The 27,496-nt window shown below is 52.8% G+C and overlaps 1 protein-coding gene and 1 long non-coding RNA gene across 4 annotated transcripts in view; one reads left to right on the top strand and one right to left on the bottom strand.

Annotated features, from left to right (window-relative positions):
• Positions 1-27,496, bottom strand: part of TBX5 (T-box transcription factor 5) — a 91,895-nt gene that overhangs the window by 37,321 nt on the left and 27,078 nt on the right. For 2 of the 3 annotated variants that reach the window (XM_075012395.1, XM_075012393.1), the window contains exons 2-6: positions 13,883-14,058; positions 11,813-11,907; positions 8,787-8,906; positions 8,179-8,326; positions 3,324-3,476 (exon numbers count right to left, since the gene is read on the bottom strand). In XM_075012395.1, the coding sequence (XP_074868496.1) occupies positions 3,324-3,476; positions 8,179-8,326; positions 8,787-8,906; positions 11,813-11,907; positions 13,883-14,058 (692 nt within the window). The remainder of the gene's footprint in view (positions 1-3,323; positions 3,477-8,178; positions 8,327-8,786; positions 8,907-11,812; positions 11,908-13,882; positions 14,059-27,496) is intronic. The other variant, XM_075012394.1, reaches the window with a different exon arrangement.
• LOC142022491 (uncharacterized) overlaps positions 18,812-27,496 on the top strand; it is a 33,159-nt gene continuing 24,474 nt past the window's right edge. The window contains exons 1-2 of the long non-coding RNA XR_012647978.1: positions 18,812-19,244; positions 19,757-19,860. This is a non-coding gene — a long non-coding RNA (uncharacterized LOC142022491). The remainder of the gene's footprint in view (positions 19,245-19,756; positions 19,861-27,496) is intronic.

Below are 27,496 nucleotides of genomic sequence, written 5' to 3'. Positions count from 1 at the left end.
AAATTCTAGGACCTCAAAAACTCAGTTTCATTTCCCATTGGAATTATATGTGGGTTATTCTGTCCTTTTCATTGCCATATATTCTATTATTTGTATATAAAATATAGGTGAACCCATAACCAGAAGTTAAATCAGATTTTATAGCATGCACAGCGGGGTTATAATTTATGCCATAAATTAGCCAGGACTTGATTTGGCTTAGCTTGCAAGCAGTGATTGTTTTGCCAGTGCCAACATCTCCTATTTTTAAGGGCTTGGAGCTGTTTTCTTTTTCTCCCTAGTGACAGTGAGATGCTTTTTCTTCACAAGCCTAGGGCTGTTTTTGTATCTAATTGGTTGATGGAGATTCCGGAGAGATTGAGAAAGTGAACTATGGTTAAGTGGTTCAGGCGTTGTGTAGCCACATATCCAGGAAAACATTCATAACTTATCCGGAGTATTAAAGTGACACGGTCTTGGTTGGAAATTAACCACATGATTTAAGTTTTTAAACACAATGAAACCATTCGACGCGTCCAGCAGTGTAATTAAAAGCCCCCCCACCCTAACTTATAAACAGTTTACTGAGGAGTTGGCTTGTTTTAGAGGATTTAAAATTCATTTTACCTTAACACGACCTCCGTGCTTTGCAAATAATCTGTTTGCCTCTCATCTAGTGCTGGTCTCTTGCCACAAGTTCATATTTGCATGAATAATTAAGAATAAGCAGGCTCCAGTTAGAGCTGTGGTTCTTAACCTTTACTGCACCCCTTTGGTTCTCCAAATATGTTCTCGCACCCCTTAACAAAAATCAAAACTAGAGACGGAGCGGCCTATACACTTTTAAATGTGTATTAAATATATGTAAAATGGTTTTATGTTATTACTCACCACAATAATAGTATTTTGTAATTGTATATTACGGTAATCGTTAAAAAATGTATAATGTTAATAATAGCATAGGTTTGATGAAACAAAGTAGTTGTACTTACGTGCCTGTGCTTAATTTGTGTTTTCGATGAGTTACCTTCTAAAAAAAATCTGGCATGTCTCACACCCCCAGAAAGGGCATCACGCACCCCCCTGGGCACCCCAGGTTAAGAACCACTGAGTTAGAGGATGCAGGCTCCCCTTAGCCCTTGCAGACATGGTTTCCCGTGACTGCTATTTCGTAAACTCACCCGCATCTTCCCAAAAAATGCATCGACTCTTGGATCCCCCTTTCACCTTCTGTCATCCCTTCCTCTCCCCACTTTAAATAAATCCTCCTTCCCTCCCTCCTGCCCATCATACCACCAGGACCACTTCGCCAGCAGGGAAGACGTGCGCTTTGCCGCAGCCAGTCCTTGGAAAACTTCCCCAGGCCAGGAATAGCCTCTCCAAAGCGCAGGGTCGAGCCACCAGCGCTGCCCCGAGCCCAGGGGCTGTGCCGCACGCGAGCCAATGGGGGAAACGCGACCTCCGGCGCGGTGAACGCGGGCGTGGAGACAAAGGAGCGCGCGCGCGGAGGGACAGCCCCAGGCGCGAGCTCGCGTCTCTGCCGCGTGGATTCCCCGGGAAGAGGCGGCGTTGCTTGGCCCCCGCCTTTCTATTGCTGCTCTGGGAGCGCCGGTCTCGCCTCTGTCAGGGCCCCTCGCTAGGCCCCGAAAGCCCTGACAGGAGGGGCTAAGCCAAGCAACTCCCTTGCGCGCTGGAGGCGTGTGCCAGCAAGAACCAGGCTCAGCACAAGACCCAAAAACAGCCTGCCCGGCTGGTAAGAGAGACACCTGCAAAAGATGCCGCGGGGAGGCTGGTGCCCTGCACCCCCGGCAGGTTCGGGATAAAACCTTCTGTCTGCCTTAGCGTCTCACCTCCGAGCGAGTCAACCCAGCCAGTTACCTCTCCCCATCTCGCGCCGCGCTGCACGCAGTGGTGCTGACAAGCCGAGCTGATGCAAGTACACTGGAGAGTTTTGTCGACAAAACTCAGGAAGCATCTACACACACAGGCCGTGGCTACACTAGCCCCTGGCTTGAGAGAGGGCTATGCTAGTGAGCCACTTCAGAAGATGCTAATGAGGCGCTGCCATGAATATGCAGTGCCTCATTAGCATAATGACGGCTGGGCGTATTGCAAAAGCGCCACTTTCGAATTGCATCGTGCTCATGTAGACAGGGGCCTTTTGAAAGGCCCCCCAGGCTCCAACAGCCCCTTCTTCCCCGTTGGTTTTGGGAAGAATGGGCTTTCAAAATCCCCAGGGTCCTGTCGAAAGGCCCCTGTCTACACCAGCAGAGCCGCGAGCATTTCAAAAATGGCACTTTTGAAACATGAGCAGTCGCCATTATGCTAATGAGGCACTGCATATTCGTAGTAGCGCCTCATTAGCATGTTCCCAACGCACTCATTACCATGCCTCTTCCGAAAGGAGAGGGCTAGTGTAGACGCAGCCACAATGCATTTTGTTGACAGAAAAAAAAAAGCCATATAGATACTCTGGGGGCCCTTTTGTCAACAGAGGGGGTCAAAAGTGATCTTTCAGAAGACGATCTTCCAGATCTTGTCAGCTGTGTCCACACTGGTATTCCTCTTCCGAAAGAGGAATGCAAATAAGGGAACTCAAAAATGCGAATGAGATGCTGATTTACATATCTGGTGCCTCATTTGCATAATCTCCTTTTGGAAGAAATTCTTTCAGAAGGAAGAAAACAGTGTAGATGGGGCTCTTTCAAAAATAAACCCCATCTTCAAAGGAGCCTTTCTTCTTATTTTCTTTCAGAGATGGGGTTTATTTTTGAAAGAGCCCGGTCTACACTGTTTTCTTTCTTTCAAAAGAATCTCTCCCAAAAAAAGAGTGTGAAAATGAAACACAAGATATGCAAATCAATGCCTCATTTGCATTTTCAATTTCCCTCATTTGCATTTCTCTTTCGAAAGAGAAATACAAGTGTAGATGTAGCCGGCGAGCTTGCATTTCAAAAGCAGCACTTTTGAGGTGATGAGTGGCTGTCCTTATTCAAATGAGGTGCTGAATATTCATATCAACACATCATTAGCATTTTCAGTCTGCTGCATTTACATGGCCCTTCCGAAAGGTCAAGCTGTAGACATGATCCGTGGACAGAAGTTTTGTCTGAACATCTCTTCCAACAGTAACCTCTATAGACAGACGCAACTAGTGTCGACTAGCCAATGACTCCTGCTAAGTCTCTTAGCTCCTGGTGTGGCTCTGAGGGAGCAAGGGTGGGCGGGGGGAACACTGCACATAGTGGTGGCAAATTGGCTAATGCGGCTACGCTTGGCACTCCTAAATGCAGACAAAGCCCGTGTTCAGCCGGGTACTTGCTCCCGCTGGCCAGCCAGGTTACCTTGTGGTTTTGGTAGGAAGTCACCGCGATGAACGCCGTCTCGGGGAAGACGTGGGTGCAGAAGGCCGTGTTTTTGGAGCCAAACCCATTGTTCTCGTCCGCTTTCACGATGTGGAGCCGGGGCTGGTATTTGTGCATGGAGTTCAGGATGATCTGGAAAAGAAGGAGACGCACACAGGGATGTCAGGCACCCGGCCTAGAGCCTTCACTCAGCCTGCAGGCCAAGGGGTGAAAGAGCTTCAGGGAAGGTAAGGAACCCCTGAAGGAACCCCAAGTGAGCCGTATTTATCATCCATAGGCTCCAGGCCCCTCAAAAAAGTTGTGGGTTTGGCATCTGGATGGGTCTCCCAAGGAGTAGAACCAGACGAGCCTGCTCTTGCTTGACACAGGAAGCAGAAAGGAGCAGTGGGAATATTTTCCAGCAAGAGTATAACATACATGTCAACAAGGAATCTACAGACGGCCAGGCCATAATGCAGGTTCCTCGCTAAACATGATCTTGCAAGAACAGAACTGTAAAGAACATAGGGGATGGTGTGTGCCTGGCTCGAACACACATATTTACATTGAATAAAAGCCCTGGGGCCAATAGTGTGCCTGGGTGCGATGTAATAACCTTCCCTGGAAGCATTGTGTTCAGTGGTGCTCCAGCCCAGCAGAAGGGTTCATCTCCCATTTTATTTGGACTTCCTGAGCGTTACAATTCTTACTGCTCTGCTCGCCACCTTTCTGCTGGGTGGGGAGACACACAAAAGGAAATCTGCCCCATCCGAAACTCCGTAAGAGAATCCCCAGGGGAGAGTGAGTTATTCATCGCTCAGCCTGTGGGAAAGGCCTGCAATGGAAAGCCATGCGGGGGATGACTAACATGGTTCAAAATGACGGTAGGAGGCGAGCGGCTCCTTTCAGAACTAAGGGGGGGAGAGACAGAGGCTGTGTCTATGCTACAGAGATGGTCTTCCTGAAACGGGACAGGAAGAGCGATTTCGAAAGAAGCGGTGCATTCTTTTGGTTTACTTTCAGAAGAACGCTTCTCGTGTGGAGACGCTCCAGGGGATCTTGCAAAAGAACTTGCTCATGGAGACACAGACTGACAGAAAGAGAGAGAGAGAGTGTGTCCTACAGCCTGAGCTGGTCTCTCCCCGGACACGTCAGTTTCTTTTTTCACTCCTGTTGTCCCCTTTTGGAAAGCTAACAATTTGAGCAGGTGGAAATGTTTGGAACTGTCAAACTTCCACAAGATTTTCGGAGCCTTTCCAAAACTTCTTGGAAGGAATGCTTTTTCGAAAGAGCAAGGAACTTTTTCCAAGAACAATCCCTAGGAAGCAGATTGCTATTTTCCAGTGGTTCCTATATATAAAATCAATAGCTGGCCCAGCTGCTAATACATGTCAGAATAAGAAAGGGTGGCTATGTATCTGGATACAGATCAGAGATGATCGCTGCTGGCCACCACTGCAGGTTGAGCCTTGACCCTGATTTCTTTCTCCAAGAGCTAAACATGCTCTTAAGTGCCTCACAGCATTGAGAGAGATGTCAGTGATGTTCTTAAGCAACTCACCCATCATTACAGGGACTTCCTAGATGTTTCCCATAAAACCCGATACTGTCTCTTTCCAAAGCTAGGCACTCAACTGGGATTAATCTTGGAAGAAAAAGATTTTTCTCTCTGGCTTCCCCCTTCCCCTTTTTTACCCTTCCCTGGGTTGTACTCTGTAATGATAATGACGGCTGCAAAACTTGGCGACAGACAGACGCACTCTGTCCAGCCAGCCCCGGCCCCTGTGAGTCATCTTTGCTCGCAAGGCCCTCTCATCCTGGGGATTTAGCCAAATTGCTTTGACAGCCCGGTAAGTCGTGGACATCAATGGTGAACGATCTAATGATTTTTAATTTCATTACAGCGACTCTAATTGAGGGGCCACTGATGCAGCTTCTCCTCTGAAGTGCCTATTGTTTAGCCTGGCCTTAGGTTTGTTTAAAGAGACTGTTTCATACTGCCGCTTGTACCCGCTGGGGGTAACATGGCTGCTGGCCTCTTTCTTCCAAGAGCTCTTTCTATCAGCCCCCCTTCACCCAGAAAAATCTTCCTTTAGAGTGCAGATCCTGGTGTGGGAGGGAGCTTGGGGGTGGAGAAAGCTGCTTCTGGAGTCTAAGCCTCCAAATACAGGGCTAGATCTGTTAGCTAAGAATTATCCCCCTCTCCTGGAGGTTGGGAAGGAGTCTGGAGTGGATGCTTCTTCCACTCTTGGTGGATGGAGAACCCTGGAGAGTGTGGCTGCATCAACAGTACTAAGTTGTTTTGGAAAATCCAGCCTTTTTCTGCAAGAACTTGCAGAGAACCATACACAAAATGCGCTCGTACAATCTGAAATCTAAAGAATGTGGCTCTTCTTCCTGCACCCATGTTCCGCCTCCAGATGAGGACAAGTGCCTCCTTTCAAAAGCTTCTTTCCAAAAAAAAAAAAAAAAAAGCATGTGCAGACCCTCCATTAGCCCTTTTCTCAGAGGAGCAGTCCTCATGGTACCAGATTTTTCGATCCCTAGTCTGTTCTTTCAAAAGAGCAGGGGCTGTGTGGACGCTCTCTCTGGAAAGACCGGATTGATTTTTTCATCCACTTTTTTGTGGACATTTCTACACATGCCACTTTCTCCAGAGGCAGCATGGTAATGAACCGCCGCGAAGATGCAAATGAGGCACGGATGCAAACTTCCGGTGCCTCATAAGCATATGGTCACATGATTCGGAGTCTGGAAAAAGTTCTTCCGGACTCCAAAACAGCCATGTAGAAGCACAGCCCACAGGGATCTCCCAGAAGGAAATCCTCCTTCCGTAAGCCCAGTCTCCCTGAAAATTGACCATAGGCTAATGAGGCACTGGAAATTTACATCCATGCCTTATTAGCGTCTTCGTCCTGTTCATTATCACGTGGCTTCCGGAGAGAGTGGCGTGGGTAGAAATGGCCTGTGTGTGGATGTGCTCTTTCGGAAGAAGTACTTCGGAAGAGATCTTCCAGAAGGGCATCTTTTGGAAGATCTCTGTAGCGTAGACACAGCCTGTATATCCTCTTGCTGGGGGGCGGGGAAGAATGAATAGACAGACCAGCATTAAGAGGAGGAAGGGTTGTGTTAGGCTGGGATCTGGAATCTTCCCTGCAATTCCTGAGTTAATTGGGCCTCCCATCCTTGTTGTGTGCCCTGGCGTTCTGCGTGGAGGATTGGGTTCCACCTGTGGAGGACACGTGGGCCTGCAGTTAATAGCCCAAGCTGTGCTTCAAAAATTCCAAGTGTTGAAATGAGCCTGGAAAAAACCACGCTTGGAAAGGGACCCTCGGGAGCTTGATTCATACCCTGTTGTCTACTTCTGACTGTTTTTGTTCAAAGGCAGACCCTTGACACACGACTGTTCCTGGCTGGGCCATTCACACGCTTTTCTGGGCAGAGATCCTTGATGTTTACGGGTGGGGATTTTTTTCGCCTTGGTGCATTTTGAATTGGGGACCACAAAACATGATTTCCTTTCAGGTGATACCCCATTGATTTTGCTCTTCACCCAATTCATGGGGGCAAAAAAAAACCCAGCAGGTAACTCAGCAGTTGCTCCCTGCAACGCGGTGTGTTTCGCCTGTGTGGAGGATACAGCCAACGTCCAAGCCCGGACAAAGGCTTGGGGAAAACTCACAGTCCCAACAGCACAATATTCAGTTTTCAAGGATGTGGAGAGGGAGATTCATCCATCTTCCCACTGACCAGGGAAAAAGATTATCCCCTACCTTATAACACTGGGAGTCACCTTGATTTGCCTGGGCTTATGCTCCTTGAAATCCTGTAACGCTGCAGTATGCAAAACTGCAGAGTGCATATACTGGCCTGCAAATGCTACAGAAAGGCCTTTTTTTATGATTCTCTCTCACCAGGCATAAACACACAAGCCGCAGAGCGGCTTGTATGTATATGCCTGGTGAGAGAGAGTCATAAGAATGGAACAGCCCCAGGTTAGCAACTCCAGGTCACCTGCTCTGCTGTAGGATGGGTGTGGAAAAAAAGACAGGGGTGTAGCTGTGAAGGTATTGTTTTCCCTCTCCCTGCACTGAGGCGGAAAGGACCATGCTGTTTATGTTAAAGAATAATGAATCCCATGGCCTGTCTCCCCGCCCCGTTGCATTAGCTCCTTCCCTTACATCCCCATAAGCTTTGCATCTGGCCCAGCTAGGACTTCTTCCCATTTTCCCTGTCCCTCCCTTCTTCAACCAGGCCTGAAGCCTCCCCTTCGCTGCGTCCCAGCCCAGCTGCCGACGCCTGGGCCACCAGCTCAGCTCCAGCAGTTCCCCACATCGCAAGGAGCCACGTGAGCCTGTTTTAGATTTCACCCAGCGTCCCCCCCTCTCCCGCACCACGCGTCTTGCAATCTTGAAATGCAACGCCCGGAGTAACAGCTCAATTACATCCAACTGTTGACAAGAGGGACAGGCCTAGGAGTTTACCGGCGTGTAGCAAGAGCCAGTTAATGAACTTAATCCCCTTTCCCCCTCCCCCGGGTCTTACTTTCCATCTGACAAACAGAGATGCCATAAAAGTCAGAAAACAGCCCCCCTCCGGAAACATCTCGCCCTGTGTGCCGCCCTGTTCATCCCACCACTGCCTTGGCCCACCCAGCGCTCAGATCAGGCGCCCTGAGCTGGCTGAGATCTTTTGGCACGCGGCTTTCCCCAGCCACCTGGGGTCCCCCTCCCGTTGCCCCAGCAGGGCGCAAGGCACTTTGGGGCTCTTTGTCTTGGGAAGGGTCCGGGCTCCCTGCAGCTGCCCCCGGGGAGGGGAAGGAGGAACACAGCCAGGAGCGCGCCGAGGTACTTACGTGTCCGAACGGATCCAGGTGGTTGTTGGTGAGCTTGAGCTTTTGGAAGGAAACTAGCTGCCTCATCCAGTGCGCCCCGGTGGCGGGTGAGTCTGGGTGGACGTACAGCCTGCCTGGCATGGCCGGCTCCGCCTTGCCTGTCACGGACCTGAGCCAGAGGAACACAAAGCCGCTGAGCCCCGGCGACCCGCCTGGGCGCGGGCAGGGCGCATGGAAAGGGCCCCCTGCCCCGCCGTCTCCTTTGGGCCGCACCAAGGCGAATGCGCCTCGGCCGGCCACAGCTTCCGCGTAGGGGCTGGAGACACGAAGGCGCAGCGTTGCGGGGAGGAATTGAGAGGTTTGGACACATGTTCCCCTGGATCCCCCCACCCCTTCCCATTTAACCCCATCCTCTCCTAGTCCTCAGGCGCCTACCAAACCTCAGGCCAGGTGCAGAGTCTGGGGATCCCTTGCGCCGTTCGCCCCGCACATTTCTTCCGGGGCGGCTCAGGCCCTGCTCCAGCCTGACCGTTAAAGGGGATGGCTAGAGCCATCTCCAAAGGCAGAGGAAAGATTTTCCTCCTCGCTCTGCCCCTCTCCCGCCCCCCCCCGCTCCCCTGCACGCGTACCATTTATTGTCTGCAAATTTGTATCTGTGGTCATCCGCTGGTACAATGTCCATGAGCAGGATATACTTCGTTTTTGGATTGAGTCCAGTGACCTTCACTTTGTAACTGGGGAACATGCGCCTAAGTAAACAAACAAACACACAAGCGAATAAACAAACAAACAGCAGTAGGGAGAAGAGAACAGGACAGGAGGCCCGCAAACTCAGGCACCGGGGAGGGAATTATAGGGCAGATCAGTTCCATAATATCCAACTGAAAGGCATCTCTCTCCCTCTCTTGCACACACACACACACACACAAAGTGGACTCACAAAACTCTCGCACACCCACACACATGAAGTGGACTCACAAAACTCTCTCTGTCGCGCACACACACACACACAAAGTGGACTCACAAAACTCTCTCTCTCGCGTGCACACACACACACAGACACACAAAGTGGACTCACAAAACAGAACTTTTCCTTTATGGTCCAACCAGGACTTTTTTTCCCCCCCTGCTGGGTATTATTTCACTATTAAAATTCCTGTCCCAAGCAAAATAGTTCATTAATTATGAGGTGTGGGGTTTTTTTTTCTCTGTGATCGATCCAGTCGTTCAGTTCTTCACTCGTTTACCATACGGGAATATATCATGTGTTTCCGGAATAGTTATGTTTATACCCCTGTAAAAAGTAGATTTTGCTTTCGTAACTATGAGACATTGCTTTTTGCTAAAGTATTGTTTTTATTCAAGCACACGCTTGTACGTGTATCCTATTTGCGTGTGCATGCTTGAACTGTTATAGCCACACGTACATGATATGTACACACACACACCACATGTGAACACACTTCCAAATACTTGGAAACGTGCAACCATCCTTGGAAAAAAAGTGACTTTTAGAAATACTTTCCTTTACTGCAAGAGACAACGAGCAATATTATTTTGATTTGAGCTTTCCCGCGGTCTAGAAATAAGCATGGGAACCTGCATAACTAAAAACAACAAAACTTCTTGTTCCTGAAACGATATTTGCTCGCACGTCTTTGCGATATGAAATTCAGGTCGTTGAGTGACGTAAAAAGCAGCAAAAAAGAGGCACGTGCGATCAAAGTCAGGAGTGAAACAGCAAAACCTGCTCTTTAATAGTTTGCAGGGAAAGAAAAATTGGCCTGAGCAACGAAGTATGCGCCCGTATCCCGAAAGATACAACTACCAAAGTAAGCCACAAACATTTGGTTTTATTATTGCCTGAGTTATGCCTCACACGAATAACTAAAGGCATTTGGTTTAGTCTGACGTGATATGTGCCATGACTTCTAACGAAGCTCTGGCTTGTGAACGTTGTCCAGGGCCAGCTAGCCGAGGGTTTTCTCCACGCCTGCGTTGAGTTTGAGGCGAAGGTTTTATTTTCCTCGCCGCTGCTCCGGGCGCCCAGCTAATTTGCAAGGCAACGTCGTTCCTGGCATTTTGAAACAAGTCAATACGCGAATCATTTCACAGGCCTGGAGCCTCCAGCCCGGCTGCGCTTTTCTCGGTAGGACAATTCATTTACTCAACTGCACTCTGCGAACCGGCCGGGCTAAGGAGCTCTTGGTTTACTTGCTGTCTGGTTAGCTGGGGAGTATCCGCCTTTTAAAACGATCCCACCTTTGCAACAATAGAGCTGGTCGAAGGGAAACCGAGCCTATGCGCGGATCTATGTCTCACCCGCTCCAAAACCTGCCCCCCCTCACAGCACAGGTGGGGAGAGCCCCGTAACACAACCCAATGCAGCCTCGCGGCTCCATCGTCCGCCGGCTCGGAACGATTCGGGGCGGCTCCTATTTTCCCCTCTCGTGGCTTTTACCCGGATGGAACGCGCCCCTCTGCGCGGCGGGATATAACGAAGGCAAAAATACATTTCGATTCCCCGGGGCTAACGGGTGGGAATTTGCCTGGCGCTAAACAATCCTGGATTGCACCCGAGCGCCTCTTCCGCTGAACTTTGCGTTCAGGGCGAGTTCTGCAATGCCCCCAGCGGCCTGGTATCAAGAAATAGCACCGAGGGCGCTTAACTGAGCCTGGTTTGCCCCCCCTTAAGTGATTAGATTTACAAGCCCAACCAAGTGATCTCTCTCTCTCGCTCTCTGTCCACTTGGGTTTCCAAATCTTGTGTCATTCTAATCAGATACAGAAATCCTGCTCAAGATCCTCTAACGGGGTAATGTCTCTGCGGCTGTGTATTTGTCCAGGGCTGAACACAGCTTAGATGTGTGGGAACAGGGAAAAATATACGTTTCAAAATATTTATGTATTAAAAAAATATTAACCGGCCCACCGCGTTGTATTCCATGACACAGTGTAAGATGCGGGCCAAATGGCTGCCGTCAGCGTGGGGTTTGGAAATTCTCCCGGGGAAGGGGTTCAGGATAACCCCATCCCGGTTAAAGAGGAAGCCGGATGAACTGGAGGCCTTAGAAAATTATCCCAACCAGCCTCTCTCGGTAACCCACCCAGAATCCTTCAGATATCTATCAAAAATGCCCTCAGCTGTCAGTAGCTTCACACAGGCAATGATCGCATTTTCATTTCTGTGCATTTTGGTTCTGTTTTGTGCCCAGGTCTTGGTCAGCCACAATTAGTCCGATTTTCCACTGCTTTAAAATCAACTTTTGACTTTCACAAATGTGTCTGCACCAACACCCACCCCCGCACACAGGGACAAACGTGGGTACGTGTGTGTGTGTTGTGCGTGAGAGAGGCTCAGAACAAGTTGCTTTGTCAGGCGCTCTGTGCCGAGACAGGAGCGTATATTTTGCAACTAATATCTGTGTCGATACGTGTGCAGCAGCAGAGAGCTACAGCCCTGCTAGTCTCTACCTGCAAAAAAACAACAAGACGTCCTGTGGCACCTGATAGACTATTTCAGAGCATACGCTACGGGGAGCAAAGCCCCGCTTGGTGAAATGTGTGTAAAAACTGCCTCTGCGTCCCTAACACAACACCGTTATCTGTCGCTTATTTGGAACAGGAGAAGCACGCGGTCTTTTCTCAGCCTTACCTTCCAGCTTTGGTTATAATCATTTCGGTCCCCACTTCGTGAAATTTGAGCCACAGCTCTCGCTCGTGCAAGAACACTTTAATCCCCTCCATGCCCTGCAAATAAATAAGCTAATGAGTGAACAAAGGAGCGGCCCGGCCCCAGCGCGGGTAACACCCGAGAGGAGACCCAGAAGAGAGATTGCACTCTGGCATGTCGGCCCCGAGCGTTTCTGCTTTCTATACAGACTTGACAGTCAAAGACTGGAGGTCCCAGAGCAGCGCGAGGGAATGATTCATGGAAGGGAGATCTCCAGGAAAAAAAAATTCAAAGAGGCCGTAGCGAAGCGCGGGGAGCTCGGAGCCGGATTTCTGCTTTGGAGGAGTTTGCAGCCTTTTCATATGGGCCTGCGGAGAACAGGCCCGAGGTCAAGCGAGCCTAGCTGGAAGCGGCTCTCGGGGCGAGACAAGGCGTGGGTTCCCCGCGGGAGAAACGCTCGTGGGCAGAGGCGAGGCAAGCAAGCAAACACCCAAGGACGCGAGGAAAAGCAGCGTCCGCAAAGCAGAGGCCGCTCCGCGCACGCCCGTCGCCCAGAGCCTTTGCTGGTGCAAACAGGCCGCCACCCCAGCCCGGCGCAGGCCGTGCTTGGCCCCAGCGCGCGGGGATCGCTAGGTGTGCCTAGGTCGCCACGGAAATGCGAGCACAATACAAAACGGACAATAGAGCGGCTCCCGGGCCCGCGCGCCTTGACTCCTCCCTCCCCTCCCACAGCATTACACCAGGCAAAGCAGACCGGGCCTGCAAAGCTGCGGGCCCTCCTCGGGGAATTAAAAGCGGTTTGTTTATAGATAACGCGGACCAAAGGAAAGGATAATCTCGGGGCATCTCGTTAGTTTTAATACAAATCCACCTCTCTCTCTCTCTCTCTCACACACACACACACATACACACACATTCTCCCACACACACACACGCAGATATTGTCCCACACACATATTCTCTCTCACACACACATACACACACATTCTCCCTCTCTCACACACATACACACCTTCTCTCACACACATTCTCTCTCACACACAAACACCTATACACTCCCTCACACACTGTCACACACGCACACACATTCTCCTTCTCTCACACACAAACACCCATTCTCTCTCACACACACAGACACACACAAACACCCCCACACTCCCTCTCACACACGCACACACATTCTCCCTCTCCCACACACACACTTTCTCTCTCTCACGCACACAAACACACGCGAGCACCGGATAAGGATGGATTTGTGCTGGGAACCGTCCCCCCCCCTCCGCTGTATTTTCCACCTCCCGCGCTGCCCCTTTCCCTTTTGCCGATGGACCCGGGAGGAAATCCCGGGGCTGTATCGAAACGTGTCCCCGTCTGCCTCCGCCCAGGCTGCCCCGCCAGCCCCTTTGTGCTGCTTGCACGGGCAGGAAGGGCCATCTTCGCTTCGGATCCGCGCTCAGGAAAACCCTGCGCGGCACCTCCGGGGCTGTTTCACCCTCGCCGCTCCGAGACCAGCCGTGGGCCGTGCTCGGCCACGCGAGCCACGGCTTTGCTCGGGGGCGCTCGGTTCCAAGGCCAAAGCGGCCCGTTAACCGCCCCGCCGGCCTCCGGGCCCGCTTGCATCTCAGCGGGCTCACTGCTCACTGCACCGAGCGCCGCGGGGGGAGCGCGCTGCTTCGCCCGTCTCCGAGCGAAGCCAGGGAGACACCTCCGCAGGCCGGCGTGGGGGCGATGGATGGGCTCGGTGCGTGCCACCCTCCTCCGGGTGGGTGTCCGCCCGCGCGCTGCTGCGGCCGTGCGTGCGCCTTTGTGTGCGCGTTGGGGCGCGCGTGGAGCTGGGGACGGGCGTGCAATGCTCCTCCGGGCCTGGTGTCCCGGCCCTGCCCGCTGGTGGGGTCCGACCCCCGTGGTCCTGCACAGGACTTGACCCCGTGCGCCCGGAATCCCCCCCTCGCTGCCGCCCGGGATCCCGACCCCCATCTCACGGGCGCTGCAGCCGCCCCCAGCCCGGGCAAAGACAATGCAAGCAGCGCGGGGCTCTCTTCGGCTGCTTACCTGCTGGGTGAAGGCTGCCTGGGGGGGCGAAGGCGGCTTGCTGCCGGCCCCGAGCTGGCTGTCTGCTTTGCTTTCCGACTGCAGCTCCTTGGACTCCGCATCAGCTGGCGTCCCGGGGAGCCCAAAGCCTTCCTCAGCATCCGCCATGTTACAAGCCTCCTCCGCTGACTCTCCCACTGCAGGCGCACAGCAAGGAGAGGAGATAAGGGCCACAGAAGTCACAGCCGGCATTTAAGAAAATGTCTAGAGAGAGCCCCGGAGATCGACAACCTTCTCCCCAACGCGCCCTCTGGCAGCTGCTGCTGGAGAGGAAAAGATGGGACCCTTTAACTGGGGGGGGGGGGATAGAAAGCTCGGTTTGTTATTCCAGTCCGCAGGAGCGAGTCAATTTTTTATAAATCATCAGAGCCGTGCGCCGGGAGAGATTTTTTATTAATGTTTCTCTCTCTGCTTCTCAGACACATAGATACATAGATAGATACATAGATACTGTATATGTATATACTGTACATATAGATATAGCTATATATGGCATATATAGATGTATATACTGTCCATGGATATAGATATAGCTGTATATACTAGATGGATAGATTCTGTATATGTATATACTGTGCATATAGATATAGATGTATATACTGTATATGGATATAGATATGGCTGTATATTAGACAGATAGATAGATAGATACTGCATATATAAATATAAATAGAGATATAGATATATACTCTGTATATATATGTACTGTACATATACACATAGCTGTGAATACTGTATATGGATATAGATATGGCTGTGTATTAGGCAGCTAGATAGATACTGCCTATGTAAATATAAATATAGAGATATAGATATATACACTGTATATAGATGTAATGTACATGTACACATAGATGTGTATACTGTATATGTCGATAGATAGATAGATAGATAGAGTTTAGCTGCATTCCCAGCTATCTGGAAAGGCCAATAACGATAAGAGACAGGATTTTCGGGGAAGAGGGGAAGCACTGGCTTGAAATTAATGGCGCTTCACAAATTACACTTTTTAAAGAAAATATACAAGCCTGCCCAGCGGACGACTGAGCCCCTTGACTTCTGTTCTTGTAAGAGAGCCCGCTTGATGGAGTCGCCTACGGATGATATTACTGAAAATGATTCCTTGAGAGAAGAGAATTCCTTCAACGAGGTCCTGGCCCTCGCGGGCCACGTGAAGCAAATTATATAACCACATTTGTCAGGAAAAAAACCAAGCTGGCTTGCAAATGCCAAACGCGAAGCAATGCACATTTCTTACGTGACAGCGGCTTTCCCTTGCAGGTGCTGGCAACGCGTGAAATCGCCTTTGATAGCTATTCTGGCCCCTGCGATATTGCGACCGTATTACAAGCGAAGAGTAAAGAAATCAAATCAAGCCGCGGTATCATTTCCTGCATGAAATGTGGCGGTTGTACTCGCCTCGAAACGCATCCAGGGTCCAATATTACAGCAGATATACAAAAGCTGAGAAACGCTGTTGCACTGAGAGCAAACACTTCCATCCGCTCCTAACAGTAAAGACCGAATTTCAAAGGCTTTGGCTTTGTCAAGGGTCCTGCAGGCGGGCCTGCGAGATAAAAGCCACTAAATTATTTGTTGTCCTTTTTAAAATATGCAGCGCATCGACTTCAGCTCAGCTAGTTTTGCATATTTAAAAGACCGTCTCCGCTGCGGCTTCCAAGGCGCGTCACGTGGAGAAGGGACCAAGTCTGAAGCAGAATAAAATAACTGCGCTGCCCTTCCCCAGCGGCAAAGGGCTCGCTTAAAATATGAACGGGTGGTGCTTGGATTCTCCTCTCAACAGACACCCACAACGCGAGGCCTTTGCATCGGTTCTCGCCGGCGAAGAGCTGGATTCACATAACATGGGAATGAGGGGCCCAGGCCATTTCTAGCTGCAAGATTCAGCCTAGAAAAGGAGCCCCCCCCCCGCCCCCCGCAGCCGCAAAACACCCGCCCGCGGACTCTACTTTGCCGCAGCCTGCCAGGCAGATGGGTTGGAGAAGGCGGCTGGAGGGCGAAGACGGGGGACCAGGGGTCCCTGCAGCCGAGCTGCGTGAGCAAGACGCGGCCTGGACCCCGGCTGGTTGGCCCGCTGCTCGCAGCCTTTGTCCCGCGCCTGTAGCGGCCATTCAGCCCCCACGGGGGAAGCCGGGAGCACCCGGCCAAGGGCCGGCGGGGGCTGTGGCGGAGCAGCGCGTCTCCAGCGGGCGAGGCCCAGCGCCGGCGGGTTTAAACCGAGCTCAGCAAGGGCGCGGGGGTGGGGTGGGGACGCAGCGACTCAGCCCCGTTTGCGATCGGGCCCGTCTCCCGCAGCCCCGGCGAGGGGCGCCCCGGGGGGCACTGGGCCGGACCGCCGCAGGCCCGGCTCTCTGGATGGCCGCCAGCCGCAGCCCTTCGCGCCTCTCCCAGCGCGGAGCCGTGTCTCTCGGCTCCCTCCTTCGCCCCAGTGCCGCCCGGGGGGCACCAAAGGGGGTTCCCGGGGGGGGCACCTGCCGGCCGATCTCAGCCCCCGGCCCGGGCGTTCCGCGGGGAAGAGAACGGCCTGGAAGCCATGACCCCGGCCAGCACTTCCCGCCCCCCACGGACAGCCAGCCAGCGAGGGCCACAGCGGGCCAGGGAACAGCCGTTACCTTGCGCCTTGGAAGTCCGGGCTATCAGCGCATCGCCTCCCTTCGCCCCCTTTGCCGCGGGCGTTACAGTGGCGTCAGGCGTCCGGGCCGTGTCCTGGGCTTTATGTGCCTCCAGCCCCGCATTCCCGCTAAACCCCGCCTGGAAGGAGAGAGCTCGCCCGCGCCAGGCGCGTCCAGGCTGGCAGGCGCACCAGAGCGGCTCGGGAGGCCGAGGGGAAGCCTCTCTCCTCGGCCTGCTCGGGGTCTCCCCTCCCCAGCCAGCCCCTCCTAAGGAGGGCGAGAGAGGGAGCCAGCGGGGGCGGTCGCTGGGCGGCAAGAGCTGCCTCCCCCCGGCAGGTTGGTGATCCCGGCTGGTCCCCGCTCCCTGGAGAGCAGAGCCAGGCGCACCCAGGAGAGGGGTGGCGTGGGGTAGGGCTGAGCTCAGCTCGCCTAGCGCTGGGATCTTCCGTCCAACCAGCTCGGTGCTGCTCCCGGTGTCTCGCTCTCTCTCAACAGCCCTTTCCCCCGCCCCAGCCTCTTTTTCTGGCAGACAAACAAGAACAAGGCACAAAGACACCCATGAAAAGCACCAGTCACCCCCTCCCCCAGGCTGCTTCCCCCCGCCCCCGTCTTCCATCCCTCTTTCCCAGCCCAGAGCAAATTCCAAGCTGCAGCACCCCCCAAAGAACCCGCTGGCTTCCCTAACACGAGCCTTACCCCCACCTCTTCCCACCCCCCAGCGCTGCCTCCCCCAGACACCCCCTGATTCATAGGTACGTGGGTCAGACCAGCTCTGGACAAAATGTTGCCTTGTTCTCTTCGGGGCCTGGGCCGAAGGAAAACGGGACTCCTTGGCACAAGCCAGCCGGGATTAAAGGGATGCCCAGAGCCAGGAGCGAAGCGAGGCGCCTCGTTACACAACCTCCTCCAAAGAAAAGGGGGTGAACACAAAAAGGAAGGGGGTGCCCAGCCGGTTGTGTTGTTGCTGCACAAAAAGCAAAGCTCTTTTGCAAAACACACACACACACACACACACACACACGCCACCTCCGCACGGCGAGCTGGAATGCCCCAGCCTTCCCTCTGCGAAATGCGAGTATATACAAAAGCTCAGGGGCTCTGCTGTATTCAAATAATCAAGCCGTCAGTTGAGAAGCGGGGATGTATTTTCAGCCGCATCTTCCTTCTCTCGCGCTGGCTCCTTTTAATGTATTATTTTGAGGGTAAAGTTGAATAGGTCAAAGCAGGGTAAACAACCACCCTGTCGCATTCTGCAGCCTGAAGAGAACCAGGCTGGGGGTTGTATTTTTGATAAGACTTGGAATAAATGGCATGGCTTGGATCTGCTCTGCCCAGCGTCTTGCTTTCTTTCTTCTCAAGGAAGCTGAAAAATCGATTCTGGATTCCTATGAAAGTTTGAACTGAAATGCGGATAAGAAAAGCGTTGTGCAAAAGATTTGTGTGTGTGCGCGCGTGCGTGTGTTCCCCAGTGTGTGTGTGCGTGCGTGCAGAGTTTGGCGTCTGCTTAACACGCTTCATGCACCCTGCAGTTTAACCGCAACTGGAAAAGAATCGGCAAAAGTTGTAACTGCTTTTAAAAATGTGCGTCGCTGAAGCTACAGTTACAGCCAACAAATTAGAGACGGGCATTGCAAGCTATTATTTTCTTATTATTTTAAAAGGAAAATTCTACGCCGCGCAATGCAGAAGAAGTGGGGAGGGCGAATATTGCAAATGTCAGAGTAAATCAAGCCAGTTCTTTGGCCTTAGCACGGACGCGCCTGCTGTTTCTCCTGTAAAATTCATTAGCTCAAATCCAAGTTGCTGCTCGGGAAGGAGGGTGGCATTGCTGCCTCGCTGTCTCTCCCCAGTGCCTTCTGAACGCAAGTTTCCAGGTAAGCAACTTGGAGGCAATCTCTTGTCGTTCCTGTAAGGATTCGCTTCTTCCTACAAGCCCGGAATTACACCGCTGCTCCCACCAGCGGGAAGCAGAGGCGGAATTCCGCGAGCGCAATGTGAGATTCCAAATAGGAAGTTACAGAGTTGCACCCCGCAGCCGACTAGCGCGCCTGGCGAGAAAGGCAAAGGGAGATACTCCACAACCGGAGACCCGACAAACACACACCAGACAACGCGTCTGCCTCTAGGCTCTGATAGCGTAAAGGAAGCACTCACCTCTCCAGCTCCAAAGTAGCGCGTTCAAGGGCCGTGAAGCAAACTTGCCAAAAGACGCACAGAAATGGAGTTTATTCCCTTCTGCAGGTGGGGTGGTGGTGGTGGTGGTGGGGGAATAATTTGGAGAAAGGACCTCGAGTCCAGGCGCTACGGGGCTGTATAGATCAAGGCGAGGGAGCCTTCCAGCGAGAAGCCGATTTGTGGTCTCAGACAAATTAAATATTACTGTTTATTACCAGCCATACTCCAATAAAATAAAGAGAGTTCAAGGCGATAGCTTCTATCTCACCAGCCCTTGCACCTATAGGACTCGGAGACGTCATCACCACGCAACTGGCCCCTTCTGCCATGGTTGACTGCAGCAGTAATGGAAGGTTAATTTGTATTCTCCTTTCCCTGGAAAGCCCTCTCAGCGAGGGTCCCCCCTCCGCCAAGGAACCGCTCGGTGCGGCGCAAAACCCAGCCAGCCTGGGGGAGAACGCAGCCCGGCAACCGCGCTCCGCGCCTCCAAAGGCGGAGGACTGGAGAACCCCAGGGTGATGCTCTTTTGCCAGGGAAAGGGGAGATGCCTGTCAAAGCCTGGGGCGCAGCAGGCTCCGCTAGCCCGAGCCCATGGCACTGGCGCGGCGCCGCGTGCTTTGATTTTTAAACTGCAAGTGGGATTCAGAGGAAAACGTGTCCAAGGGATGTTGGGGCGCCCCTGAAAGCCGGGGCGCTGGGCAGTGGCGGAGGACAAGCTGGTTATTGGCAGAGATTCGGGTGTGCTTCGGCAAAAGGTCATCTGCCACGATTAATTAATTAATTAATTAATTAATAATAATAATAATAATAATAATAATAAATAAGCGAGGCGGTTTCTTGCCCAAAGAAACTGACCCGAAAAACCCCCTCCTCCTCCTCTCAAATCCCAGCCAGCCGCTGCAAATCGATCGCCAGCGCGCCTCCAGCCAGTCTGAGCAGCGGCCGCAGTTTTTGCTGCATGCCCCCTGGCTCTCTCCGGGGCACAAAGCTTTCCCGAAAGATGCTAAAACCTTGTGTCCTTCGACAGAGAGAGGGGAAGAGGAGCCCAGAGGAGAGGCAGTGCGCTGGACTCCCTCAGGACCCCCCCTAGGTACACAGCAAGAAGTTGCTGCAGGAGCTGGGGACCTCAAGGTAAGCCACCGCAGCAGCAGAGGCCCCGGGAGCCTCGCAGCTTTTGTTTCCTGGGTTCTGCGCCCTGCGGGTTCCCTGAGTCGTGAAGTGACCTGGCTTTTTCGGGTGGTGGCGTTTGTTCCCCCTCCCCGTTTCCATCCAGGGAACCACACTGGAGCAGCGAGGCCGCGTGCTGCATTCCAAGCCCAACCAGACAACCCAGAGCAGGGCCCCCCCTTCCTTATTGCAGGGGGCGCCGCTTATAAACCCATGCAGTCCCCGCCTTGGGGGGGCACCCCCACAGCTGCACCCAGCCTGCCCATTGCCTGTTCCAAGCCCCAGCAACCCCCTACCCAGCCCTCCTCGAGCGAGTTAATAATCAGCAACCAGGGTCGTATTCCCCGGGTGGATTCAGTCCCCTCTTCACGGCGAGCCCATCAGGGGCTATTAACAGCGGTCTCCAGGGAAGCGTTGGGCCGTGCAGTCGGCCGCGCTTCTCTCCAGGCTGCGCCGGGCTGGCAGCTCGGCGGGTGCATTTGCCACTTGGGGGCTCACCTGCAATTCTGACCCACAGCTCGAAGGGCCTCGAGTTATAATCGAAACAAACGTCCGTCCACGCGTGGGGCTGCTCCTGAGCCCCTCACCCCGCCCCAGCCGCAGTAGCCAGAGGGGGAGCAGCGGCTGGAACGGCTTTTAAAAGTCCTGTTGGTGCAGGAAAACCATCAGCTCCGTTCCCAGCCTTGGCAATGGGCGCCCTGGGGTCCCCTTCGAGCCAAGCCGAACAGGTTGGAGGGGTTTGGGTCGTTTTCCCTTTGGAGTTTGCAAACGACGTGAACCAGGGGTAGAGCGCGGAGCCAGGGGAGACCCAAGGGGCGGGCGGCTGTTCCCACGCGCGCACCGCCCTGCGGACGTCTAGAGCTCTGTCCGCCTAGCGGGGCTTGTTGGTTCTGGTTCTCTAGGTCGTCTGTTTGCCCCTCCTCGGTGCGCGGCTGCCTGCACCCCGAGAGAGGCAGGAACTCGCCCGTTGCGCGCAGGCAGGCACAGGGGTGGTGGCATTCAGAGGGAGCTACATCGGGGGCTGGTGTTGTGACAGTCGCTTTCTTCGCAGGAGCTCGAACCTTGTCTTCTCCAGTCCAGCAGTAACACCCGTTGGCTTCAGGCTTCAGGCTGGCGGGGTGGAGATGACAGGGCCTGCAGGCTGGAGGGTTTCCCTGTAGCTAGACGCAGCCTTGCCGCCCCTCCTGACAGCTTTAGATTGCGGCCGTGGCACCCGCTCCTGGCTGAGCCAAATGGTTCCTCGGGCGAGAGGGCGCAAAGCGGGTATCTGGCGGTGGCTGGAGATGCCAAGAACAAGTAGCGGGTCCCTGGGAGCCCTTTGGGGTCAGGGGTGCATTGCAGAGGGAGAGAGGGACGTTTTAGGAACCAGAGGAGCATCTGCACGAAATAGAGGAGCGAAGGGGCTTGTATCAAGACATGAACACCTCTCTGCAGCTTGGCACGTTCTCTGCAAACGTCTGTGGAACGTTTCCTCTCTCGGAAACGTCAGCGCAGTAAACTAACTAACTAACTTTTCTTTCTTTCTTCCTTCCTTCCTTTCTTTCTTTCTTTCTTTCATGCTCTTGCTTTCTTGCTTTCATGCTCTTTCTTGCTTTCAGGTTGCCTACAATAGCCATCCCTTTATACCTCGGGGGAAATATGTCTTTTTAAGAAGTTTCTTGGGTATTTAAAGAAATTCCCTCTTTCCTAAAATGTTGGGGATTATTCCGGGGATTTAAGGTATTAATTTAAAGATTGTCAGAGTTATGGCTGTGTCAAATACGCCCACCCTGGTCCAAGCTGCGTCAGTCTTTCCACTACAAAAATCCCGTTTTGCACTGGGGTGTAACACGATTGCTCCGGGGCGAGCCTTCTGGGATGGCGCTCGCCCGGGTGGACCGTTTTTAGATTACAGGTGGCCGGCCTGTTGGTTGAGAAGTTTTGCGGTTCCGAGGGCGCTTTCTTCTCCTCCCCCTTTGCTAATTAAAAAATCAAAAAATCAAAACAACCTCCCACCCCGCATCCTATTAATTCCCCGCGCGAGCTCAAGGTTTGGCATAGGGACAAAACGCCAAATACGCTGAGGTTTAGCAGGCGCACGCTAGACGAGTCAGTCACTCCTTTTGCAGACCTCTCAGGAGGGCCAGGGGCGCGGCATGTTTTTATCTTTCACAAGGCTCGTCGGTGAGGTGGCTGGTGTGCCAATAACTTGAATATGAGACGGCCACTGATGCGTCAGAGCGAGCCGGAGACCGGCTTAGCCCAGGCTCCCAAATCTACGAGCAAACTGCCCCAGTGGTCGACGTGACCAGCGGCGTTAAATTACACGCGCTGTCATCCGTCCTGCCCACATGAGAAGACGGGGCTACAACGGGGGAACGGACCCCAGCGAGAGCCCTTCTGCTTTCTCCTGCCCGCCGTCTCTGGACGGCGGGTCGCTCAGAGACCCGCGGATAGGACAGAGCACCCCGCTGTTACGCTCCTTTGCCAGCAACTCTCGGGCGCGGCTGGGCGGGAGGAGGAAAGATGCAGTGGTTCGGAGCTGGCTGCGGTGTACAGCGCCGAGCACGGCTCGGAGATCGATCTCTTCCCTGGGTCTCAAGGAAGCCTCCCCGCCCCCGGAAATGAAATAGACCCGAGCGCAAGGCAGACTTTAAATGGTATTAAAGGGCTGCTTAGAAGCCAGAAAGGAGCCTTGCCCGGGCAGAGTCCTCCTGGCGCGCTTAACTTAGTGGTAGGCACAAGGGAGGGGAAGCCTGGGGTACGCCTCTGCCGCCCCTGCATTTACACCAGGGCTGCCCCTTTGGGTTTATCTGCTTGGATCCGCCTTTCCCATTACCCCGGAGTCAATTCCTAACGCCACAGCGGGATACAACGCACGTTATTGGGGCCAGAATAGCAACGCTAATTTGCAGGGCCAAACCCAGTGTCAATCAGGGCTTTGTCCTGGCCTAAAGAAGAAAGTAAAACACGATAAGGCCCATCAGTCCCGGCCTGGCGAGAGAGCGCAGAGGGCAAGGGGGCGTCTTCCTTGCCCTGGGCCTTTTTCTGAGCTGATCTCTGGCGCAAGGCGACAGGGAACCGATCTACTGTGCTCGGACTCGGGCGCTGAAAAACGCGGCTTTACTGACACCTGAGTTTTCTTTCCCCCTTTCCATAGCACGAGTCAGGAGCGGCTCTTAATACCATTTGCGGTACAGCGATTTCTGAACGACAAGTACTTAGAGAGGGAGGCGAACACGTGAAGGTCATTCAAACAACTTTGTCATCTGGGGAAAACAGCTTTCTTTCTTTCCCACTCTCCCTTCCTTCCTTCCTTTCTTTCTTGCTTTCTTTTTCTTTCTTTCTTTCTTTCCCACTCTCACTTCCTTCCTTCCTTCCTTTCTTTCTTGCTTTCTTTTTCTTTCTTTCTTTCTTTCCCACTCTCACTTTCTTTCTTTCTCTTTCTTTCCCACTTTCACTTCCTTCCTTCCTTCCTTCCTTTCATTCTTTCTTTCTTTCCCACTCTCACTTCCTTTCTCTCTTTCTTTCTTTCTTTCCCACTCTCACTTTCTTTCTTTCTTCTCACTCTCACTTTTTTCTTTCTTTCTTTCTTTCTTTCAGCACAAACAAGTTAAGCATATACATGTACACATAAAATCTTACATGTGCGGAACGCATATATTATATGTGATTCGCGTATCCAAAGTTTCAATGGCATTTAGGCAACACTTCTTTCCCTAGAAAATGCGTGAGTGGCTCAGACATTTGACGGCTCTCTCAACATAAGCATCTTTGTTAGATCTCTACCCTTTTGCTAAGAGCGCGCATCCCATGCTCATTTGGCCTCTGATTTCCCCGTGGAAGGACCGATTTCCCCTCCAAGGTTTAATAGATGACTTTAAAAAAAAGAAGGTTCCAGTTATAAAACAAACAAACCTCTCCTTCGGAAAATCCGCGCCCCTTCCTTACCCGAAGCGCGTTGCGCTTCCCTGGCCGGGAGAGGTGTTTCGGACTAGAATCCGCTTTGGAAAATACTCTGAAGGAGCAAAGCCAGTTCAGCAGCCACATCTCCCCGGAGTCCCCAGGGTTTTGTTGCTTTCGCAGGTACCCGTGGGCATAGCCACTCATTTTGTTAAGCACACTCAGTTTGGGGGGCTGGAGAAGAACTCAATTCTAAGCACCTCGAAGACAATTAGATCACGAGGCAGCTGTATTGCAATAAGACCTTCACCCTCCCGTCCATCTCATTGTGCGTGGGTGTTTGGGCCTGGTTTGTGTGTGCGCGAGTATTTTGTGTATTTCCGTACGTGTAGCTTTGTGCGCATATAGAGGCTTTGCGCGTCCCTTTTGCTAAGCGCGCGATAAACTTCGAAGAATTAACAATTCTCCGCCTGGAAACCTAACGCCTCCCAAACTTTCCCCCATAACCCTCCGGTAGGTACAACCGGATCGTGACCTTGAAACACTCAACCCTCCTCTGCCTGCCTGCAGAAGCCACGCTCTTAGCCTGCCAGGGGCGGAGGGAGCGAATTTCCAAGACAATGCGGACGGCTGTCATTAAGAACGCATTAAAAAGGCTCTCGTTTGGATCCCAGATTGTTTTTACGGTTCCCTTGGACAAGCCGGAGCACATGTTAGTTTAAGCAGGTTCATGAAATAGCTGTAAATCAAATAAAGTTTACGAGTTTAGCAGGAAATACTGGAGAGATGAAAAAAAAAAATCCGAAGAGCCAGAGAGCAGCCGGCTAGGGTAGGTTGCTTTGGTTTTGTCCTGCTCTGTTTCTTTCTGTTCTCCTGAGCATCTTGCGGATTAAAGGCCTCGGACCTCATTGAAGCCTCTGTGTTGGCGCCAAGTGGCATGTTATTAATCAGTTGTCCATAGGTCCAGTCCACATAAGAGAGAAATTTAATCACTAGAAACCAGACCCAACATAAAAGAGAAATCGAGAATCAATTCCCCACCCCCGCTAGTGGAGGCAATCAAATATTTGTTTTAAATGCACCAGTCGCGCTGCAAACTTTTCAGACGTTTAACCCGAAGAGCTCTTTTAAAAAAGCCCTGCCCTTGATCTTCCTATAAAAACTAATGGGGAAATAATACAGGGTAAGAATTTTATAATGAAAAATGCATTTTAAAAAAGCGAATCCGCTACCCCAGAAAGAGCCGGTTGCAGCGCCGACCCCTCCCTGACATTTGCTCCCCCAGTTTCACGGTGAAAAGCCGAAAGGAGGCTGCAATTTGGAAAGCCAAAGGCAGGGAAGTCTGCAAGCTTAGCTGTCAGTTTGCAGCTCTGCGCATTGTTAATTGCCTGGCAAGTATAAAACATGGTGCTTGAGTTTTGCTGGCTGCTTGGGTGCAAATGAAAGGAGGTCAGAAAGGAAAAGAACATGTCGGAAACCACATGGGTTTTCTCCTCTGTCGGCAACGGCTGGTTTCATGATCTCATTCAGAAGTATATTTTCCGTTCTATCGAACAGATCCTATTTTTTAAAAGGAGAGGCAGCGACGTTCTTGCGGATACAAGTAAAATACATGAACTAGTGAATTTGTACATTGGGCTGCAGCTAATTCCACCTTCCTATCTAACATTGCTTATGAAATATCTGGAGTTAGCGACAAAAGGAGCCTCTTTCCCGCTTTCTTTCCCCCCTTTATTTGCATGAATGAATACCCAGACAGTTGTCTGCTTCCTCTACTGTTTCTAGTAATACTTTCCCTTAGAACTTTTTCTGGACTCATTTGCTGTTCAAGAGTTAGAATAAGAAATTATGTAAATACTATCGGAGGTAAATTAAGTACCCTCGCCCTCGTCTGGGGTCTATTCGATCCAATACGTATAGAAAACCTCTTCGCAGTGCAAAGACAGGGAACGAAAACTACAAATACAGAAGCGCACGATGTATAAAGGAAATGCTCCATGTCCGAAACGCCCTGCCCTCGATTTCTGGGTCATTTTTTGCTCCCGCTTTCTACGTAAAAAGCTACAAATTTAAAACCTTCAGACCTCGATTTTTTTCACCCGCTTCTCTCTGCAACTTATCTCTGACCTTCAGCACCCTTGAGGTAACCGATTTCAGGGAGGTAAAAGCCATCGGTTCGAACCCCGCGCAAAGGGGTTTATTCTACCCCAACCAGAGCGCATTCTAGCTAGCTCGAGCGCGTGGGTAAATAATTTAATCTCAAATCCCATCTAGGTTTGCGTGATTACAAACTCCCTGGCCGCCAGTGGCCTGGAATGACTTTTCTTCTTCGCTGCCGCAAGGACGTTTGACCCAACTTTTCTCCCGCTTGCATTTGAATTCATATTGCGCAGCACGCGGGAACCTGAGCCCCTCTTTCTCCCCAGAACTGTTCCCAGCTAGGGACGGCTTTCCCTGCTCCCGGGGCGCGCGTGCGGAGTCCTGAGCCCGCGGGCTGGAGCTAGGGGTACGGGAGACGGCAATCCGAGGCCATCCACTCGCAGAGGCGAGCTCGCAGTCGGAGCTCGTTGGAGCCAGGAGCGCCGCGGCGTTTGTTTGAACTGTTCTGAGTTGCCGAGCTCCCTCTTGCCTCGCCCGGCTTGGGAGCTGGCGGGTTGTACTTGTGCAGGACAAGCCGGGCGAGGGGGCGGAGGGGAACAGGCTCTCTCCTCCCTGCGCTATATTTGGAAAAGAATTTCCAAGTCCCTCCAGCATAACTGTGCAAAAGGTACCAGCGAAGCCGACAGGCCGGCCAGGCGGGCCGACACCCCCTAGGTGCCCGGGATTCCCGGAGGTCACGTCCCTCTCTCGCTGGGTGTTTTCAAGCAAAAGGCGCGTTGCCCGCCTGTGCCTTGAGGTCGCTCCGACCTCTCGGCAGGCCAGGGGCCCGATTCCCACGGGGTAAACGCCGGCACTGAGTTGTTCGCTCGCTGAGGGACTCGGCCCCCGCCTAGGGGGAGCCTAAACCCAGGAGCTCCTCGGGTCCTCTTTGAGGGCGGGAGAGAGCTTCCCGCGGGCCAGGGGCGCGCTGCAGGAGAGCCCCGTCCTGCGGCAGGTTTCGAACCCGCGCTCCCGCAGCCTGCGGGAGGAGGCTCTTACCTGGAGCTGGGCGTTCCGTACCTGGAGGGCCGCCTCCGGCATCGGACAGGCGCTTCAGCAGCGCACCTCAGGCTCTGCAAGACCAGCTCGATTCAGGCTTTGCAGCCCCCTCTCCTCAGCAAGCAACGGCTCTGCCAGGTGCCCCGGGGAGTCCCGTTCCCGGAGCGGACTATTGCATCGCCCCCCGACTCACAGACATGCAAATCTGCTGTGCTCAGCGCTAGTCGGGTGTTTACAGGGGGGCTGGTCCATCGGCCTGCATTTCCCTGGCGGGGGTCCTGCCGGGACTGGAGCGTTCTCCTCCTTGCTTGGAGTTACCCTGGGGGCACTGGCAACGCGGGCAGCCTAGAACACCTCGGCGGTGGCTTCCCTGCGGCTCGCCTGTCACCCGGGAGTCGTTCAGAGGAAGGGGCGAAAGCGCATTGCCCAGCCGCGCGCGGGGAACGTTAGTGAGCCCCGGTGAGAGGTGGGAAGGGGGAACATTTCTGCAGAGGCGCACATGCAGACAAATGTATGTAGCTGCGCGTGTCTCGCTACATACAGAGGTGTATATGTAGAGACCCACGAACGCGTCGGGGGT

This window comes from Carettochelys insculpta, chromosome 18, assembly GCF_033958435.1.
Source record: "Carettochelys insculpta isolate YL-2023 chromosome 18, ASM3395843v1, whole genome shotgun sequence".
In the NCBI taxonomy this organism is placed as follows: Eukaryota; Metazoa; Chordata; order Testudines; family Carettochelyidae; genus Carettochelys; species Carettochelys insculpta.
The sequence above is the reverse complement of the archived record's forward strand: the minus strand, read 5'-3'. Positions and strand labels throughout refer to the sequence as shown.